This window comes from Convolutriloba macropyga, chromosome 3, assembly GCF_964194025.1.
Source record: "Convolutriloba macropyga chromosome 3, txConMacr16.3, whole genome shotgun sequence".
Classification (NCBI taxonomy): domain Eukaryota; kingdom Metazoa; phylum Xenacoelomorpha; order Acoela; family Convolutidae; genus Convolutriloba; species Convolutriloba macropyga.
Genome location: NC_134470.1, coordinates 9,936,135 through 9,958,449, shown reverse-complemented (window position 1 = coordinate 9,958,449; position 22,315 = coordinate 9,936,135). Strand labels below are relative to the sequence as shown.

Below are 22,315 nucleotides of genomic sequence, written 5' to 3'. Positions count from 1 at the left end.
ATACATACATACATACATTCATATATATATATATATATATACATAAATATATTTAAATTGAGGGACTATTGAGCCATTATTTACCAAAAAGGTATTTGCCTTCTGTCTAACTATTATTTTGTGTACACGTTTGGAAAACAGTGACAAATGCGAGTAGATGAAATCGCTAAAAGAAGCTATTTGCTAGGTGATGGAGATTTCGTCAATGTCACAAAAAATGCAGCACTCTTTTTTGGAACATGTTTTTTAGCTACGGCCAACCATGGATAAAGTTTTTCACAGAAAAACTACACAATAAAATTCATTTGAATGAAACGTCTGAAAAAAAACAGATCGATGCATTGTGCCTCTTGTAAGCACTTACAAAGCACAAAGTTTGTTTTCTCATTCAAAAATGAAAAACGCATGCAAGGCACAATTGTATAAGATATATAAAGGGAAGAATTCTCTTAATGCGGTTTTGAGATAATTACATTTTTGGGGATAGGATAATAGGCGCAAACTCTAATTGGCGAATACGTTTTTTTTTATATTTACTAAGCGAAAATTGTTATCTAAATAAAACACCTACAAGCGGTACTTCAAAATCACTTTTGCGCCATTGCTTACTCAAATACCTAACACATGTTTCTACATGGTAAAAGCAAACAAAAACGGGCAAATTTTTTGCCAAGAACGAGCTTTTACAGCTTTTTTTAATCTAAGATCTGCATATATGGTAAAATTTTCACAAATTGTCCAGCGAGCCATAATACAGGGTTAAGTAATGATTTTTTTAAAATCATATTCTTCACTTTAGCTTCCGTTTTTTTGTGAAATACCTCTAAACGAATGCTACGAAGGTGTAAAACTTCAGCAAAAATGGTACATTTTACATGTGCTTGGTTTACTCATTTTAATGTGAAGACAATTTTTAGGGAATTTTGAGTTACAAAATTTATGTACGTCTAATCAAGTTTTCACCGTATCCTACTTTTAAATAAGCAGAACTTACCATTATTGAAGTTGGTTCTCTCAATCCGATATTGCGTCAATAAACGACTACCAATTTGAGCAAACTAACCTTTCGATTCAGTAACCTTTGCGATCATATAGATCAATATGATCTTTCAATACTGGCATTCAAATTTTGAGGACAAAATCTTTAGTTCACGTGGGAAAAAATTACTCGGAGAAAGTTTGAATTAGTTCGGCAAAATTAGTCAAAATGACCTCACAGATTGTGCATTTGATTGTTATTATTAACTCATAATAGCAAAAAGTGCTCAATATCATAAATTCTTCAGGATTATTCTAGAATGTTCAAGATTTGACTGTAAGATTGTTCGAGAATGTTCTAGATTTGAAAAGTTCTGCGTTCTATTGTGGTACAATTTCTCCATTCGAGTAGAATACTCCGTTTTCTCTGTAGAACGTTCTGATCGTTTGGCTTCTTCCATGTTTTGGTTTCCCAAACGTTTCCCGCTCTTCCATACGCCAGCCCACCTGAACAAATAGAAAATCCCCAAAAATATTATCCTTCAAATATTTTCCAAAAATTGGAACCTTTAAAGTTGTAGAAATTACGTCAACTACTCGGACGTGACTTAACGTTCTAATCGGTGCTGATTAAGATAAAGAATGCTGCCCTAGTGATAAAAAAACTTGCAGGGTTTTTAAAAAATAAAGCAGAATTGTTGAGATTCTGGAAATATTGTGAATTCCACTAGAACATCCGAGTGTCATAAAACCTGTCTGAAAGTCATAACTTGGCCTTTAAGCGACTTCCCAGGGCTATAAACGACCTTTAATGTTTTAGGCAAGATTCATTTCTGACAGGAATCCCAAAAATTTTGAATAATCTTGCAAGATTGCTGCAAGATTTGAACCCGATCGTTAATAGGGTGATATTGAATGATTTAATCGCTTTTTAGAATTGATACGTCACGAATCCACTTTTAAATTTTAACAATTCTTGAGTCAAGACAAGACAAGGCAAGGCTTAAATCAGGTCCTGGCTAGAACTTGACAATTCTTCAGCCAAATTTTATCCGAACATTGGCCAATTTTACACGCAGTTTCTTTTCTTTTCTTTAGTTTTGACACGTGATAAATTTAACAATGAATTTCAGTCAGATATCTCCAAAGCGGTTATAGAGCCATAAAAATCCAATTTCATTTTTGAGGGGTGATTGCGCTGTTATACCTTCCAAAGTCACACCTATTGTAGGTTGTTTTCCAAAATTGAAAGTAATAATAACCCGGATTGAAAATAGTAACCCGCAGCTCAGTTTTGCCGCTGAAAAAATAAGAAAGCTGTCATTATTTTATGTAAATGAATCAAAAATTGGCAATTCTTTGTCAAAACATGACCAGTTTTAAAAACGTTTTGATGTCGACGTGACAAGTTAACAGGTCTTGACTTGAAACAGGATGAGATCAGCCATGATACATTATTCCAAGACGGGAATAAAACTAAGGAATTTCCACAAGTCGTTCCAAGTAGGCGTGAATTTTACTCATCGCATCTCTCGCATGTAACCAGACTTTTACTATTTTTTTAATAAAAGTGAAAATTTGTAAAAAAATTAAAAGATTTGAAAAAAAATTTTTATAAGACATCCATTAAATTTAAAGCGAGCTTCAATGTAACAATGGATCTTTTCTGATGTTTGTAACCCCCTCAAATACGTTATTATCCCGTTAGTTAAAGAGCACTTGTCTCTAGATGGTAAATCATTATGTAAAAATATGGCGCGTGCGTCGGAGAGGGATGCAAATAATATGCACCCACTAAGCTGGGGAGGGGGACACGAACCGAAAAGATCTGCAAGAATTCATTGCAGTTCTTGGGACATTCACAATTCAGAGATTCTCTTATAATTCTAAGCGTTGAAGCGTTGACCCAAGTATAAAATAAGACATGCAGTATGCGATGTAAAAACGAACTATTTCTCTCAATTTTCTTTAGCCTAAAGGAGTTGATTTTTGCCGAGGTTCTTGGTTTGAATTTTAAAAGTCTAACCATTTTTGTCTTAAAACTTAACTGAGAAGTGAAAACAAAACAAGTGAAAGCTATGCTCAAGACATAACATATCCGTGCCAATTCTTTTTGAAAGACCTCTTTCTAAGTCTTGCCAAAGCATGACAAGTTTTTAAATGTCTTAACAATTTCTCGAATGTAATATAGAAAGTCTAAAATTCTTTCACCGCCTATCTTTGCTAGAAAATGCAAAAATTTAATACCTTGTGAGCCAAGAAGCTTAATTTCACTGATTCAGTGTTTGTTAATGTTTTGCTTTCAAACTTTTCATATTTCTCAATTTATATTTTTGTATTGTAGGGAGAGTTTTTCAAAAATATATAGCACATATATAAAATAACTGCTAATTCTACTCAATATAAATATAGTGGCACTGTGATTGCTAAATGGTATTTTAGGTATATTTTTTTTGTATTGAAACTTTGAAAATAGTTCTTAGTAAAAATTAGGGATGATAATATTTTCATAGAGAAAAAATTTCTTAAGCAGTTCAAGTTGAGAAAATAGTCGGCAAGGATTTAGATAATTGAAACGGCGGATCGCATAAGTTTTCAGGGTTTTATTAAACAAAACAAAAATAGTTATACCAAAATTGTAAAATTTTTAATTGAGCTTCTCATATGATCCATTTCGTGACCGGTCAATTGGCGGACATACAAATTAGCCAGCACAACTTTTAGCCGACACTTGAGCAAATATAGCTACTCGAAAACCACAGTTCACGATAATTACCCGCGCGTTAAGCGGTAAAAGTAGCGTCCCTTAATTGTAAAAAAAACCTTAATTGGCTTTTACTGCTAGCTAATTTGGCCATGCCTCAGCGGCGCATGGGACTTGATATGAATCTATCACAACCGAACAAATTATTAAGGACGAACATGATTAAGTCGACGCTTCTAATAACACTATTTAAGTTACACACTTTCGATTTCGGTCTTTTTCACGTCGTCTTGATGAAATCTGTCGGCCAATTGGCGTGTCTTCTAATTTGTGTGTCGGCTAATACCCCTAGCCCCGATCCATTTGACATCAACAACAAATGGCGTGACTGCTAGTAATAGATCCTACAAGTTATAGAGCTGCTATTTGTAAAACATTTGTTTTCACATTTGTAAAACATTTGTTTACAAGCAGTGTGCTTTTCAAGCGTGATAACTACTATACAATTTTTACGACCAATTGATCAAAACATTAGTGTTTTAAGTTTTGCACCAGAAGTTTTCTGTCAATAATTTTTTTGTTTGAAACTTTACTTTTTACTATAAATGATCGTCAAACGAACAAAATCATAAACTTAATAAAATTATCCATAATTAATTGTTTATGTTCATAATTTTTTTTGAAACTTCAGTTTTACTGAAAATTGATAGTTGTTCAAACTAAATACTTAACTTAAGAATCTGGTGTTCATAATTAATGCATTCACACATACCTCTTGTGCTTCGGTGACAGGGTAGGGGAACTTTGCTTCGGGGCCCTTGGATTTTCTGGTTGTAAGGTAGAGAGACCTGCCTTTGCCCTCCTTTGAGAACCCGTCGTACAACTGTGCGTGGGTGGCGGGGGTCACGGGGTACATCTCGAACATGGGCAGCTCTGAGTCATCTAACAAGGGTTCCAAATCTTTCTTTGCCTGGAAATAATCAATAATTTTAATAATCTTAATTGTAATTAAAGATTGTGATTTGTGCACAGTCGCATAGAGAAACTGAGGTCTTTTTGTCTGATCGACTTTGGTCGTATAAAAAGTTGATGTCGCGGATTGACATTTGGAAACATGTATTCACGAGTTAAGGAGTTTTTTAAAAAGTATGTAAGAAACACGCTGAATTTTCGAAAATTTCAGCGCAAAGACTTATAATATTGCGCCGAAATGCGCTGAAGTTTGGCAAAAATAAATCTTGAGTAGTCCTAATTAATAGCAAAAATAGAGACAAAAGATTGGTTTTCTAAACCAGCTTTTGCCAGGCACTGAAGATGATTAAAGTAATTTGTATACGGTTGGTCCAGGGACCAACAAGGTAAAGAGTAAGAACAAAAAATGGAAAAATGCCTATTTTGAGTATCTTTAAAAGTGAAGAAAAACACACTTAGCCTATTTTTGAAGAAAAATGTAGAAAATTCGTATTTTGAGTTCTTAAAGTCAAAGCACGCTTATTTTTTTAAAAGTGGAAAATCACACAATTTAGCCTCAAGAAGAAAAAGTGAAAAAAAAACATTGCAATCGTGAAAAAGTGCGAAAATACGCGCATAAAACGACGCGATTCAGATCTTTCAATAGTTTTGCAGTATCCAAACTTTCTTGGTGACCTTGAGAGGAGTTGCCTGTTTCGGCATGACATTCTCTTGATCTTCAGATGCCTTGGGGGGAGTAGTGGCAGTAGTCCCCTTAGCCTCCACCCTCTTCTTCTCTTCCTCCTCCTCCCTCCGCTTGAATTCCGCCCCATACTGCTCCTTCCACTGCAGTCGCATCATTATCTCCTTAGTACATGTTTCTTTCCATCTAAACATGGTCGCTAGTTTAATTGACATGTTCAAGGCTCATCCTAACTTTCACGACTTAAAAATCGCTGAATTTTGGTGAAATTTCTATTCCATTATGCTGTTTCTACTTGAAGAATTCTCTCGCCCTCCATCTTTAAAACGAAGAAGTTTCTTTTGTAAGAAGTTTCAACATCCCTCCACCCCCCCCCCGCCCCCACCCACCCACCTGTCCCTCACAAACTTCCCTGACAAATTAATTTCCTCTCATCTCAAATTTTTCTCTACTTAAAGTTCCTTTCATTCCCTCCGTTTTGAGAAAAAATTTCTCCCATTATTCCAAGTGAACAATTGTTGTGGAATATTGAATTTTTAGCACCCTGATTAAACTTGCCACCCTGATTATAAATAAAGAGGTGCAGCTATATGAAGCGAATACAACAGCATTTCACGACATCCCTGAAGAGTCTACCAAAATTTAATCTATTGTATTTAATTTTTTTTATTCTTGTTCACGCCTTTGACAGCTGCGAAATTCCATTTTATCTGTCAATTGGTTTATGGCGTTATCAAAACCTAAAATTTTTGTGATTTAATTGAAAGCGATGGCATTTTTCATATTTTAATTGTCTGCACTTTTATTGCACACGAATAAAATGTAGGCTCTTGTTAACAACCTCACAATTTTTCGTAAAATTTAGGCTTTTCTTAAATAGAAATGAATTGAATGGTTTATTGACCAATCAGAGGTTAGCATTGTTTCCACGTGAAAGTTTGTTATGGTAAAAGCAACAAATTAATAATAAGTTAAGTGAAAAAAACTACCATATTTGCAAAAAGGGATATAAAGCTGACATAATTCCTAGTAGCGGACTGAGGGGAGTGCTTTGGACGCGATAACCGATCCATGGTTAACGGATTACATCCCATTGTTCACGAGAGTTACTACCCTGAACTATAGCCCCCTATTGCGCCCAAAGTAAGGCAGACCTTGTTTGGGCTTCTTTTACAGCCTTAAGGTTTATAGAGCTATGACCACTTATTTCTGCGCGCGAAGTAGACTTACCTGTTCCCACTGGACTAGCCGACTCAGGAAACACTGAAGACGAACTTCAATTATAAAGGCGATAAATATACAAAATATGCCGGAGTCGGTGCTAGGAAAATTGGCCGACAAGGAAAAAATGGGAAACTTAGCCAACAGTTTTATCATAATTGGTCATAAAAGTCTCATTGGTCCATAAATCAGTAGTTCGGTTGTGATAGATTCATATCAAGTCCCACGGGCCGCTGAGGCATGGCCACATGCGGTGAAATACCTTGGTTACACTAGTTGATAGACCTTCGTTACACTAGATGATAGACCATCGTTACACTAGATAATGAAAAAAATGCGGTTTATTTGTCCGCTACAAAATATTGTTTTCAATTGGCCAATCACAGCTTCAGAATAAGTTTTATTGCTCATTGTATCTAAATTGTCGGTTAAATTTCTCATTTTTTGGTTATCGGCTAAACGCCCTGTCGGCCAATACGGCTGCCACCGCCGGAGTCAAAGGCATAGACTTAGTGTACAAACTATCCGAAGACTGACTAGAATATTGTGAACATGAATCATTTAATAGAGAATAGAGTTTTCTCAGTCTGTGATTGAAGGAGAATATGGAGAAAAGTTTTAGTAGCATTTTTACGCTCTAGACATAAGTAAACATGTTTGCAATGCCCTATACTAATAATGAGGTATATACATATGATAGGGATAGGGAAGAATACCAGGATTCGAATTCGGGAAATTAGAAAAAAATATTTTCAAAAGAGGGAAGTTGAAGAAAGAAAAATTACACGACTTAGTCCAGAATTAAACTAAATATGTTGACACTACTTAGTCCAGAAAATTTGTCTTGACACTCAGTAAAAATTTTGAAACCAAGCCAATAATTAAATTGTTGATGATAAATTTGTATGAGATTGTGCTCGAACTGCATCAATACAGAAATCAAAGCTACAGGAAAGTAACACCAAACTTCAATAATATTTTTTTTCCATCAAATCGATTTTTTAATTTTTGAATAACAATATAAAATCTATAATCTTTGTATAGCTACAGCAAATGAATAACCCAAACCCGTGCGTCTTTTTTCAAGCACAATTTCACCCTAACTTAAAACTAAAAACAGTGAATGTATTATCTATGTGTTTTAAAAATATTTTTAAATATTATCTATGTGTTTAAAAAAATTTTTTTTATTTATTGCTCCGAGAAATTACTGTTTGGGCAAAAATGCTTGTCGGTTTTTAGAGACTCTTTTTGAAACTGACCTGTTTTGCGCCATCGCGTCTCCTGCTTCACGTCCTCCCATTTTGATTGGCTAATTTTCTCTGCAACAAACAAAGTTGAGTGTAATGACGTAATGAAAGTTTCTAAAATGAAGAAAATATTTCATAAAGCGACATCAAATTTTTCTCAAAAGCCTATTCAAAATTTTATCACATCGTAACTCAGTATTAAGGTATCCTAAACAAATTTGAGTGTTCTGAAATGTTTTCATGATTTTTTGGCAACAAAATTGACCTGATAACTTGAAAATTCACATATAAAAATCAAATTAAGTTCCATTTATTCTGGCAAACTGGAACAAAAAGATTGAGTAAAGGTCAAAATTTAAAATTAACTAAAATCAACTTAAAATTGAACTCTGAACTTGAAATGCACATTAAAATGTTGACAGATATTAGAAAAAGCTTACTTGTGAAAGAAAAATAACTTCCGGGGAGTAACAAAAATTTTAAATAATGTTTTTGATGGAACTATATTCGATTCAAAATATTTGTACTAGCCTGAGGAATGCGTTTGAGACACGGTTGTTTATTTTATGGCCTTGTTTCGTTGTTTATTTTTGTTTTGACGGGAATAAACAACCTAGCTCTGCTAAACACACCGATGCGTCCACTCGATCAAAAATATTGCGTTTGATATATTTATAATTGTATGGAAAAATTGTTTGTATTTCCCAAACCTGGTCGTGAGAATAAATATTTAATAATTCTGTGCAGCGTATATTTTTCTATTTTTCTATATTGAGAATGAATATTAGCTCAAATGATGTTAAACGGTGTATTGGTGTTAAATGAGCACGTTTACCAATCTTTACCAACTAAAAAGCTCGTATATATTAGCCACTAAATAAATTCAATGCGTTTTAAAACTAGTTTGAAACGTATTTAGTTACGCGCATATCAGCTTATGAAGATTAAATACGCTTAGTTCACTATAGAATTACTGAAGAAAAAACTAAAGTGATGTTTTTGGTGGTTTGAGTTCATACGTCTTTAAAACGCTGATTTTGACAAAATTTTGCTCCCAAAATTTGACGGCCTTTGAAATGATTAATGTCAAAATGCGAGGTCCCCCCCCCCCGCCAGTTCGAGTTTCAATTTCTCAACTGTTCGTCTTTGAAAAATTGTTATTCTATGTTTTCCACATTTAAACGCTCGTTAACCAACAATACAGGGAGCACAAAAAAAATTTGCTATGCTGTAATAAATGTATCTATACCCAATGATTTGATAAAATTCTTACAAATTGAAATGAAAAAAAATAGTTTGCTGACATGAATTACGTTTATGCTCCAGTAAATCCCTTTCTGGGAGCCGCTCTGACTAAATTCAAGTAAGACCAATAATCGATTCCAACGCTATAGAAAGTTTTGATGATGTATAATTTAATTACTTTTATCTCATTGTTGAAGCTAAAAGTTTGATTGTTTGAATCAATTATTGTTGTTTTTAACAAAATTTAACGCTAAGGATGAATACTTGTTCAGTAGTCAACTTTGATAAGCCCGGGTTGAAGTTTTGAAGAGAAAGTATGCACAATCTGAGCCAAATGGTAGCGAATACTCCAGATTAATGTGAAAATGTGCATTGAGTGTTTTTTTCTCAAAGATTAGCAGTTTTTAGCGGAGAAAAGAAATTCTGCCACAACCAACTGAATTAAATCTGTTATAAAATAAACTTCCGCTTGAAATTCGAAAAAAAATTACAAATAAAATTTGAAAGAATGTTGAAACAGCATCTGTTCTAGCAATTTAAACGTTTACCATTCAAAAAAAACATTAGATATTTCAGAAATTACTTTTAAATTTCACAGAAAACAGAACCAATGTTTTAAACAAAGAGAATGTCTGTACATTATCTGGCTTGTGAACTTTAATTGGCTTTTGTTATTGAAGTAACTTTACTTGTCATTTCGGAAAAAAGACAGCGTTAAAAAACTAACATCTAAAAGCCTATGAATGTACTAAAGTTCATGGACGCAAAGTTTTCTGTCTTCAGCGTAGAATTGAATTGTGATTCAGATATTTAGTTGCGAAATTTTTTGTTTTGCAACTTTCCCCTTATTTAGCGGAAAAATAACACTTTTTTGCCACCATTCATCGTATTAACTGCAATTCTTTCATTTTTTGGAGAATTTTCGAGTTGACACTTTGACGCGAGAGGCTTTGATTTTAACTGGAATTTGAGTTTAGGCCCCTAAGTTAACCATTGGTTTGATTACTAGTGACTCAAAGTAACGCACTCAGATAAGGTCATTATCAATTAAACTAAAAACAATTGTTTTAGATCATATGCATCATGCTTTGGAAAAAAACACGGTCCAGCTGTTTTTAGAATATTTTCGTAATCGCAATGTTTTGATACTCAAAATTGGAACAAGTATTTAATAACTGTGCTCACGCAAAGTTCCATCTCAGTGGAAACGAAATAATCTACGAAAATTATGAAGCATCAAAAACATTTATCCAACATCTACAACCTTTATCATGCAACTTAATATCTTAATGATATTATAACAACTTTTGTCTGGTTTATGTGAAACATTTCATTAGCAGTTCAGAAAATTATTTTTACGCAAAAATTTGCTTTCGCTTTCCAAATCAAATTGAAAAATATTTTTTTTCCAAAGAGGCTTATTTCTATGATCTTCCTCAGTTAATTATAATTTTTATTACTTTACAGAAATATCTGCTTTTTGAAAACAAACCAAACTGGAAAACTCGGCTACGCTTAAATTATAAAGTACTCAATGCAATGAGAAAAAAATAACGATTTAATTAAGATTTTTTCCAAATATTTTTGAAAATTTTTTCACTTTGAGCATATAGCTGATACTTTTTAGTTTGGAAAAAATTTCCTGTAAATTATTTCCCCCTTTCCCAACTTGCAATACTCCTGTAATAAGTAAAGTTCACGCGGTCTCTATTCCCAGCACCGTTTTGCTGTCATCTGATTTTGAAAGGCTATATTGAATTTTGTTCAAGCACAAGCTTGATTTCTTTATTTGTTCTCATTTATTGAAGACTTCTGATTCATATTGATTTGTGAAATTTGCGAGTTTTCTGTTTTACCCACTTTTGCAACCTAGCAATTTATTGTAATCTGGAAATCTCTTGTGAATAAGTATTAAACATTGGTGATCTGGACGTGATTTTTAAAATTTGCGGGTTTTATGTTTTACCCACTTTTGCAACCGAGCAATTTATTGTAATCTGGAAATCTCTTGTGAATAAGTAGTAAACAAATTCGTTTACAATCAACCATTCATTGGGCGAAATAGTAGTTTTTTTTTCAAAATTTGCTGATGCTTGCATTGTAGTCTTATGAACAAATAATTCGAAATACTTGGGACATTGGCTTAAAGCATCGTAAGTACCTGCAATGATAGTAACAAATCGAACGAGGCTGTTCAAAGTAACGAGAAACTCTAAATCACCAAACATCTCTCGTCAGCTAAATACAAGACTTGTTTCAGTTTCTGTTATTTTAGTTTCCATTTTCTCTAACGTTGATAAAAGTTCACAAAAACTTCAAAAGGAAGGGCCACAAATGGTATTCCCATCTCGGAACCTTTAGATTTGTGTTGTTTCTTCGTAATCACAATGCGGCAATGTTAGGCAACAGGGGCCTATTCTCAGCTGTCTTCTCTCCCCCCATCACATGTCAGAATGTTTTCTTTCCCGAGCACCCGAACAGAACTGTTGTATTTCTGTGACGTCACCATGAATGAAAGTCACGTCACCTTTCATTCCGTCCGAAATTTCTATAGGCTTTATATTGTTAAAAAAATAAAGATATAGATAATTGAGAGATAGAAAACTTCACAGGGCAGGATATTTAATTATCAATCGTTCGGGTGTGATTTACAAACCTACTACCTAGAGATCATGCCACAACAGCCTAACAAAGACAAGAGACATCCGAAAAATGAAGTTATGGACAGACAGCACGACACACTTAGTAAGGAACAAACTACCAACAAGTAAAGCACAATGGAGTTTTATCAAAAAACAAAATGGCAAAGAAAGGGAGTGTCTCGTTATAGACAAACTAGTCGACGGTGAAAGAGAAGTAGAAAATGAACTTGATATTGCAAATTGTCTCAAAAACTAAGCTTAGACAATAGAAAATATTTGAGCGCTCCAAATAATTCCCGCAAAGAAGTTAGGGAAAAGTTTTGCTTCAGAACAGTCACACTAAAGGAACTCTATGTTGCCATTGATTTACTCGACAACAATAAGTCTCCGGGTTCAGGCGTTTTTAATGATTGGGCAATCAAGGCAGCAAAGTTTGCAATCGGAACCCATTTGAAGTTTGTTTTTAACACATGTATTAGTCAAAATATTGTCCCAAAAAATTTGAAACTTGCTTTCATTAGTCCTGTCTACAAAAAAAAGAATAAAAATTTGTGAGAACTAAAGGCCTATCTCAATTACTCCAATGTTTGCAAAGCTCTTTGAGCGTATACTTCTCAATCAAGTTAACGAATTTATACAAAAAGAAAAAATTTTGAACGGAACACAAATTGAATTGCAAAAACCTAAGTCTTCTACAGATGCTGTTTTACACTTAATCGAAGCAATACAAGAAAACTATAATAACTTAAAAATTTCAGTAGCTGTTTTCATTGATCTAGCTAAAGCATTTAATTCAATATCGAATGAAATCTTTCCCAAAATGATTGAAGCCTACGATTTTTCAGAAAGTGCAGTTGATTTATTTGCTTCATTTCTTAAAAACAGACAGCAGTGTGTTAAGATAAATAATTTACTCAGAAAGGTTGGAAACAAATCATGGTGTTCCACAGGGAACGGTTTTAAGGCCACTAGTTTCTGTTCTCTACATAAATGATTTTCGAGAAAAGGTACAAGGAAACTTCGATTTAATTCAATTTGCTGATGACACAAATTTCCATTTTAGCAGAAACAATGTCAATGAAATGGAAATATGTGTTTCTGAGATACTGGAAAAAACAGATACTTGTCTAAAACAGAACAAACTAACCATGAATACCGGTCAAACTAAACTTCTTTGCGTCTCAAAAGAAAAAAAAATTGATCCAATAATTTTCGGGGACAAGAAAACCACAAAGTCACTGCAGATACTCGGGTATAATGATTGACTAAATTAAACTTTCATGTGCAACTCAACAAATTCCTAACAAATTTGGCCAGAGCGATTAGATCCATATAACTTATACGTTATTAGATACCTCTGAAAGCACGATTGATGCTATTCAAATCCCTCGTCCTTTTGCATTTAACATTCAGTGCTCTATTTTTTCAGAACTTGAACTTCTCCGCAATGCAGCGAATTAATTGACAAATCAATTGGGGAATTAAGCTTTGCTATTTGAGCAAAAAGTTTGAGAGATGTAGAGATGTCTTAGTAAAATCTGACATTTTGCCTGCAGAACTTTTAATCAGCCAGATGACTGTATCAAAATTTAGTAATGACAATTCATTATTGAAATCAGACTGCACGGAGAGTTTTTTCTAATTGGTAATGTCTTAGTAAGAAAAAACAACAGAACTGAACATCTAATTCTCCTAAGGTCGAGCAGTCGATCATTACAAAAAAAGAAGCATCCAAAAATTGAACAAACTTCCGCGTGAAGTCCGGACTATCAAATCGCGCTCACATCTGCTCCAACGATTCAAACTTGTACCGTTGCAGAGGAACTTTGGTGGCTCCAAAAGTTTTTTTTACCTTTAAAAAATCGGAATCACTATACTTGAAATCACTTATTTTGAAACTAATTTAACCGTTATCGTTTTTTTTTCAAACCGACAGAGGAATAGTCAACATAAGATTAACGGATATAGTTTGTCTTGCCCCCGCCAGCTCAGTGAGCAAAAAATATATACACCCCCCGGCAATTGTGCTAACTTTTACAAAGTAGCATGCTATATAACAACATATAGTTTGTACATGGAGTACATAAAAAACACTGCGTGGCAAGCAGAGCAGATCAGGGCTAACTTCTTCTTATGACAAAATCACTCAGGCTCCTTCCGAAGCAAAATAAAAAATTTGTGCGCGGGAAAGGCCCTGAGGTTTCATTTATCCTCAGGTTTTTTGACAGAACTTAGGTTTTGTGTCCACAATAGCTCAAAAGACAAGCCCACCAGCTCAACTTCCTTGAATTGTCCCAAAACTTTTGACATAAAACTTTTTTAAGCTAGGCAAACTCAAAATAATTATTTAGATTTGAAGAATTCAAAAGAAATATAAAACAAGTTTAATTCAGAAATTGAAATCTCTTAGGAACGGACCTCTTCTTCGTTAATCAAAAAGTTTTGCGGAAATAGAAATTCTTTTTTTGTATCGTCTCCTTCCTCTGTGAAGTTGAATCGGTGCTGCAAAAAAAGAAAATAGCCTGAATTCGGCCTTTTTTCAATGGTCTTTTCTTCAATGGTTGGTTAGTTTGGATATCCTGTCAAATAAATTACAATAATTTACCGTTATTAACGGCCTTCTGTACACTGTACTGATATTTTTTTGTACTCTGTTTAGATTTTCATTCCACATGGACTAAACTTAAAAGGTGATTTCAGATTGAATGATTGAGACAATATGGAATCAAAGGAAAACATTTTTAGATGATCAGTTTCCCAGAAAAAAGTATACACAAAGAGTCTGCTGGAAGTTCATAGGAAGCATTTTTCTTCGTTAGAACTGCTATAATTCTCTGTTGACTAAACCCGTAAATTAATTCAAAACTATAAATGATTAAAATCAATTATGCAACAATAATACCAGAGCAGCATCCTTTTAATGCTTTCATCTCACAGTTTTCCGGCAATCAAATTCAAAAATGCTCTGTAGGTCTTATATGATATAAGATATAAGTGAAGAAAAAGTTGAAAGTGTTAAGAAGTTTGACAAAACCAAAAAATTCACTCGATATTAGTGTTGTACAACTATTCTTCGAGGCCTTCAAGTGCCGTAGCCCTTTGAAGATGACTTTGAAAAACATTATTAAAAAGCTCGTAACATAAGCAAAAAATAAAAGCTTGCTTTTTTTCAAAAGTGTAAAATCAGCAAAATGTTACTCTTAAGTAGTTTTCACAACAACTTATGTCCTGTATAACTTTGAAATTATTATGACATCAGTTGTCAAAAAAATTGGCAAGTCAAGGTATTCAACAAAAAATCTACAATTTGAACATTTTGCACTTTCGTGCCAAGGAAAATGTGATGAGCAACCTTTGAAAATTAATTAAAACAATTTCGATTGATTTTTATTGATACTAAAAAAACTTAATTAGTTTAAGGAAAGGAATGAGGAAGTAAAAGATTAAAACAATTTAGAAACTGCAAACCTGAGAAACGAGGACAAGAAATTTTTGAAAAGTTACTTTATTAGAAATCAAAACAGTACATAAGGTACCCAAAATTTTGAAATGTTCACACATCTGCCAAACTGAAATAGCCTACCGTTGTTATTTAGTTTTAAATTGTATAAAAATTTTTTCAATTAGCTTCAATTTTTTGCTTTTGCCTTTCGTGCTTACATCATGATGGCACTCGTTTTTTTTCTGCTCCTGCTGTCAATTGAGTAGTGGTAGAAGGATGTTATCCGACCTCCCCAAAAAAATTGGTCAAAAATACCGTTTTCAAGCCCAAGAATACCGTTTTTTGAATATAATTATTTGAAAAGTAGGTTGAAAAATACATATTTTAATAATTACTTGTCTCTCCTCCGATCTGCCTGTAGTGCTGTGCACCCAATACTCAACTGGAGATTTTTTACCAGTTATATTAGTCCGGTGGGTTTTCTTTCGATGCAATTTTTGCTACTACCGACTTTTCTGATGCTTTTTAATCTGACCGATTGCGTGTTATAAGTTGAATTATAAGTTGAATTAAATTCCTTGAGAACAGTTTTTAATTAATAACTACAAACTTTTAATAACAACGTACGTCGGATAAGCTTTACAGCTTTACAACTCAACAATTAAATTTTACTTTCCAGAAAATTAAGAATGAGTTAGTTTGTACCTCAGCCACTAATCAGCCAAAAATTAAAGTAAAAAAAGACGTACTGTCAAAAGGTAGTTTTGGAAAATTTGATCTACTAAATTTTTGAGCTCCTTCGAATTCCTTTTTTGAATTTCAATATCTGAGGGAAAAAGTTAGTTCGATCTGCAGAAATGATAAGTCTTAGTCAGCCTTAACCGCAGTGGGTTTCCAAGTGCTGCATTATTAAATTTTACCTGCCTTATTAAACCTTTTTTGAGGTTCTGTGTGTGGTATTTACAGGATGACACGTTTTCAAGATCAATGAAAGAGCAAGGAGATCTCTTTGCAATTTATTCAACAGTTTTTATCTTTCAGTCAAAAACAGTGTTTATTTTGTGTTTTCTGTAGTAATGTTGAAGGCTATCTGTGTGCTTTCGATGGAAGATGGCTCGCAAAATTTTTCGTTGCCACATATCTTTTTTTGTTAGTCTTTTTTGTTTGTGCAGCCATAAACCAATAGACCGTAAGAGATCACGGGCTTAGCAAAAACTTTATTAAAACTGTATCGATTTTGAAATTGGAAAACAGTCGAAAATTCTATAGTAAACACCGCAGATGCTGTTTAATTTGTTCACAGTTTAATGAAAATGAAAGTCAAAATTCAGTTTTCTATCAACAGTTATACCTAAATATTTTACCGATTCTTGTAGTTCACAATCTGTTAAAATTGGGTTCATATTAAGCCCTAAGTCTTTACCGAAAAACATCAACTCAGATTTCTTAAAATTAACACAAAGTTTGTTTTCATTGAACCATAATATCGCCTCCGTAATGCTATCTTTATTATTTTTTTCAATATCTTTTCCACCAAAAAGTATGTTGGTATCGCCAGAAAACAATGTGATTTCCAATTTTTGCATATTTGTTGGCAGATCATTAACAAAAATTAAGAAGAGGAGTCGGCCTAGCACAGAGCCCTTTGGGACACTATTTTTAATATTTTTCATATCAGAAGTTTTGGACTGGAAGAAAACATATTGTTGGCGGTTGTTGATGTAGGACTGAACAAGCTTTTCAAAATGTGAAACCCAAAATTTCACTCGATATTAGTGTAGTACAACTATTCTTCGAGGCCTTCAAGTGCCGTAGCCCTTTGAAAATAACTTTGAAAAACATTTTTAAAAAAATCGTAACATAAGCAAAAAATAAAAGCTTGCTTTTTTCAAAAGTGTAAAATCAGCAAAATGTTACTCTTAAGTAGTTTTCACAACCACTTATGTCCTGTATAACTTTGAAATTATTATGACATCAGTTGTCAAAAAAATTGGCAAGTCAAGGTATTCAACAAAAAATCTACAATTTGAACATTTTGCACTTTCGTGCCAAGGAAAATGTGATGAGCAACCTTTGAAAAGTAATTAAAACAATTTCGATTGATTTTTATTGATACTAAAAAAACTTAATTAGTTTAAGGAAAGGAATGAGGAAGTAAAAGATTAAAACAATTTAGAAACTGCAAACCTGAGAAACGAGGTCAAGAAATTTTTGAAAAGTTACTTTGTTAGAAATCAAAACAGTACATAAGGTACCCAAAATTTTGAAATGTTCACACATCAGCCAAACTGAAATAGCCTACCGTTGTTATTTAGTTTTAAATTGTATAAAAATTTTTTCAATTAGCTTCAATTTTGTGCTTTTGCCTTTCGTGCTTACATCTTGATGGCAAAAGTTTTTCTCTGCTCCTGCTGTCAATTGAGTAGTGGTAGAAGGATGTTATCCGACCTCCCCAAAAAAATTGGTCAAAAATACCGTTTTCAAGCCCAAGAATGCCGTTTTTTGAATATAATTATTTGAAAAGTAGGTTGAGAAATACATATTTTAATAATTACTTGTCTCTCCTCCGATCTGCCTGTAGTGCTGTGCACCCAATACTCAACTGGAGATTTTTTACCAGTTATGTTAGTCCGGTGGGTTTTCTTTCGATGCAATTTTTGCTACTACCGACTTTTCTGATGCTTTTTAATCTGACCGATTGCATGTTATAAGTTGAATTATAAGTTGAATTAAATTCCTTGAAAACAGTTTACAATTAATAACTACAAACTTTTAATAACTACGTACGTCAGATAAGCTTTACAGCTTTACAACTCATCAATTAAATTTTACTTTCCAGAAAATTAAGAACGAGTTAGTTTGTACCTCAGCCACTCATCAGCCAAAAATTAAAGTAAAAAAAGACGTACTGTCAAAAAGGTAGTTTTGGAAAATTTGATCTACTAAATTTTTGAGCTCCTTCGAATTCCTTTTTTTAATTTCAATATCTGAGGGAAAAAGTTAGTTCGATCTGCTGAAATTATAAGTCTTAGTCAGCCTTATCCGCAGTGGGTTTCCAAGTGCTGCATTATTAAATTTTACCTGTCTTATTAAACCTTTTTTGAGGTTCTGTGTGTGGTATTTACAGGATGACACGTTTTCAAGATCAATGAAAGAGCAAGGAGATCTCTTTGCAATTTCTTCAACAGTTTTTATCTTTCAGTCAAAAACAGTGTTTATTTTGTGTTTTCTGTAGTAATGTTGAAGGCTATCTGTCCGCTTTCGATGGAATATGGCTCGCAAAATTTTTCGTTGCCACATATCAATTTTTGTTAGTCTTTTTTGTTTGTGCAGCCATAAAACAATAGACCGTAAGAGATCACGGGCTTAGCAAAATATTTATTAAAACTGTATCGATTTTGAAATTGGAAAACAGTCGAAAATTCTATAGAAAACACCGCAGATGCTGTTTAATTTGTTCAGAGTTTAATGAAAATGAAAGTCAAAATTCAGTTTTCTATCAACAGTTATACCTAAATATTTTACAGATTCTTGTAGTTCACAATCTGTTAAAATTGGGTTCATATTAAGCCCTAAGTCTGTACCGAAAAACATCAACTCAGTTTTCTTAAAATTAACACAAAGTTTGTTTTCATTGAACCATAATAGCGCCTCCGTAATGCTATCTTTATTACTTTTTTCAATATCTTTTCCACCAAAAAGTATGTTGGTATCGACAGAAAACAATGTGATTTCCAGTTTTTGCATATTTGTTGGCAGATCATTAACAAAAATTAAGGAGAGGAGTCGGCCTAGCACAGAGCCCTGTGGGACACTATTTTTAATATTTTTCATATCAGAAGTTTTGGACTGGAAGAAAACATATTGTTGGCGGTTGTTGATGTAGGACTGAACAAGCTTACAAAATGGCCCCTAAAACCAAAAATTTCTAGTTTGTTAAGTAATATTGAGTGATCAATGGTATCAAAAGTTTTTGTTATATCAAGTAAAACTGATGCGCAAGGTTTTTGTTATTCATAGACAATCTTATATTTTCAGTTATTTCAGCTATGGCAAGAATACATGATCTTTTTGAGCAAAAACCAAATTGTCTACAAGAAAAGAGTTTTTGGAGATGAAGTTAACCATTCTTTTGTAAAATTTTTTTCGAAATTTTTGCTAATGGTTGGTAGCAAACTTATTGGTCTGTAGTTTTCGGGGGCATCCGTGTTCCCTTTTTAATCAAGTGCCAACACTTTTGCAATTTTAAAGCTCTGCGGAAAAGTATCGCTCTTTATGCAATCATTGAGTATGTCAACTAGCGGTTCAACTATTACAGGTATGCATAACCGAAGAACCATGATAAGGATTTGAACTTGACTTATGTTAGTTCAAAACATCTTGACTTAGAGTTTTTCAAAGTTTTTACAATGGACAAGACTTCCAGTACATTTGTACTATGCAAACAAAATTGATTTGTGGAAACAATTACTTTGTTGGCGTTGCTGTAATTTAGGGATTTCAGACAGAATTTTTTCTCCGAAAGTTACAAAATAATCCTTTAAATGGTCAGCGTCCAAATGAGCATCTTGCTGCGTCTCTTTCTGTATCTTTAGAATTTTTAAGCTATCAAAAATTGTTTTGCTATTTTTCTTATCTGTCAACCGCGAAAAATATGCTCGCTTTGATTTTCCAATTTTGCTTGTAATTTCATTTCTCAAAGAAACATATTTCTTTCTATCTTTTGGTTTATCAAACCAAACCCATTTTTTTCTGGCTTAATCGCGTTTTTTAAGAAGGTTCCTAATTTCTTTATTATCCCAGGTATATCTGTTTTTAGTTATAACTAATTTTTTTTCTGGCGCGTATCTGTTTAGAGTTTGCATAATTGTCCATACTAAAAACTGAATTTTGCCATCGATTGATTCCGTTGATTTTTTCTTCAAGTTTCGATCTAACAAAAACAAAAAGTTTAGCAGTTTTTGGTCAGTCAACTCATTCAGATTCCGGTATTTTAAAATTCTTTTTTGTTCAATAGAGTGCAACCAAAAGGGAACCTTACTCCTCGAAATTGGACAATGATCTGAGATAGAAAATTCATAAGTTTTGCAAACCAAATCATCATCGGATACGATATGATCTAGGCAAGAAGAAGTGAGATTTGTTTTTCGAGTTGGTTCGTTTTTTTGGATTCGATATCCGAGTGATTCAATTATTTCACAATATCTCTTCTTCATTGAGTGTTGTTCGAAGATATTAGTGTTAAAATCACTAAAATTTAAGGTTTTCGAATTTTTCAATTGCAGAAAATGGAGCATTGATTCAAAGAAATTAAAAAATTTATCCAGATTTACTAAAGGAGGTCGGTAAAGAACACAGATATAGACCTTCACTTTTTTTATTTACAGAATTAAACATTCCTGATCCGTTTCATAATCTATCAAGCTATATGAAAATCCTTCTTTCAAAAATACAGCAACGCCGCCGCCTTTATCAATTGTTCTTGGTTTTGATACAATTTTTTGAAATCCCTGCAAACAGTAAAAGTCTAAGGGGTCACTTGGAATAAGCCACTTTTCTGTTAGTGCAGTTTTTTCCGGTGGCTCTTTCATGATATCGCTAAGAATCTTCAACTCATGGAAATTTTTTCTATGAGATTTAATATTCAAACCTAAAAACTTTTTTAGTGGCTTAGGTACTAATTATCAAAGTTCTGATTTTGAAATATGCTTATACAATTGTCATTGTCATTATCTGCCAGCTAATCCATTTTTTTTATTCCTACTCGGCTGTGATATTAAAGTGAGATGACGTTTTAGACACCTCACACAATATATTTTCATGTGGCGCTGTTTTCTGCAGATGTAAATAATCGCTTGGAGCAGCACACCCGTCGTTGTCATTGGGTGATGAACGTAAACGTTTGAGACTAGATTTTGATATATTGGGTGCCTGAGGAAAAACGTTTCTCAAACAGACATTTGAAGGAGTTGTTTGTGATACTTGTGAAGTTTTGTTGTTAAACTCATTATCTTTCGTATGCTGTGCAAATTGTCGCTTCCTTTGTCTAACAATGAAACTGTTCCCTTTATCTAACTGTTTTTTTTAAGCGCAAGACCTGAGAAACCCTTCTTGGGTTTTATAAAACACCTTAACCTGACAATTCTTTGTTTTAGTAATGTATCCCTTTTTTCGGCCATTTGCTTTAATTCTCTGTCTTTCTGTAGTAAACGCTCTTCAATAATAATTGTGCATAAATTTCATCTTCCTCCCCAAAATAAATGAATTTTACGATACTGGCGGGGGGTATTTTGAATTTTTCCAAGATCCCAGTAAATGACAGGCTTTCATGTTTTTGAGTGGCACAGTATAATTTAGGTAATGTCTCAAAAAATTTTGTACCTGTATATCAAGTTTACCGTATTGGTTCACCGGCAAGTTTTCAAATATCAAACAATCTTTAGAGGTGTATCTTTCTTGTTGCAATAATCTGTCCTCTGATTCGCCTATTTTGGCCTGCAGTTGTTCGATTGTTTTGTCTTTTTCAATAGATAATTTGAGTAAATTTCCCATAATATTTTTTAAGGAATCGTTCTGTAAGGATTCAACAAGTTGTTCAGTTTGCTGTAATAAAAGAGCATTCTTGTTTGCTTCAAGATAATACGTTGTCTCAATGTACAGAGTGAGCAAAGAATAAGTTCAGAAAAGCTAAGCAGAAAAAAGAGCAACTATTCTCTAGCTTGCATGGCGTGATGTCGTTCTCAAAAAAATATTGACGGTTGAAACCTGGAGGCCATTAAGGTTTAGCAGTTATTTTAGAGCTCTATTGTTGTCTCTAGGTGTGATCGCCGTAGCCATTGATGATCATGGTGTGGTCGCATAAAATCAATCCCTCTCTCCTCACTCCAACCACCCCCCCCCCCCACTTCCACCTCGCATGGCACTTCTATATTTAACCCAGCACTCTCGACCCAAAAAACACTCGACCCCCCCCCCCCTCAGTTAAGCTCGAGCATCCTAAACTTCCCGAATTATTGGCTGGCTACTGGCGGAACCTGCTGCATCAACAGGCGTCTGAGTACGATTCGCCCTAATGTTAGTTGGTTATGTTATTTGAAAAGTAAATTTTGATCTTTGGCTTTTGAATGTTTGCGGAGAAATAACTCGCAAAAAATTTGCGAATGAATTACAAATTTGTTA

The 22,315-nt window shown here is 33.6% G+C and overlaps 2 protein-coding genes across 4 annotated transcripts in view; one reads left to right on the top strand and one right to left on the bottom strand.

Annotated features, from left to right (window-relative positions):
* The window catches only part of LOC142335916 (uncharacterized), a 112,649-nt gene that overhangs the window by 24,711 nt on the left and 65,623 nt on the right, over nt 1-22,315 (top strand). The gene's annotated exons all lie outside the window — the stretch shown is intronic.
* LOC142336846 (protein SPMIP1-like) lies at nt 1,165-8,679 on the bottom strand. Of its 3 annotated transcripts, none has more exons than XM_075385798.1 (5): nt 8,248-8,679; nt 7,820-7,879; nt 5,330-5,522; nt 4,455-4,652; nt 1,165-1,485 (listed from the first exon to the last, which is right to left on the bottom strand). In XM_075385798.1, the coding sequence occupies exons 2-5, from the start codon at nt 7,858-7,860 to the stop codon at nt 1,360-1,362; spliced, it is 558 nt and encodes a 185-aa protein (XP_075241913.1). In that variant the 5' UTR covers nt 7,861-7,879; nt 8,248-8,679; the 3' UTR covers nt 1,165-1,359. The 3 variants fall into 3 exon arrangements, with proteins under 3 accessions (XP_075241913.1, XP_075241912.1, XP_075241911.1); XM_075385797.1 differs by having other exon boundaries at nt 7,820-7,921; nt 8,339-8,679; XM_075385796.1 differs by having other exon boundaries at nt 8,339-8,678.

Coding starts and splice junctions, on each gene's coding strand:
- LOC142336846 (XM_075385798.1), bottom strand. CDS start 7,860: ATGGGAGGACGTGAAGCAGGAGACGCGATGGCGCAAAACAG. Junction 5,523..7,819: donor GACGCGATGGCGCAAAACAG/GTCAGTTTCAAA, acceptor GACCATGTTTAG/ATGGAAAGAAACATGTACTA. Junction 1,486..4,454: donor CTGTCACCGAAGCACAAGAG/GTATGTGTGAAT, acceptor CTATTTGTTCAG/GTGGGCTGGCGTATGGAAGA.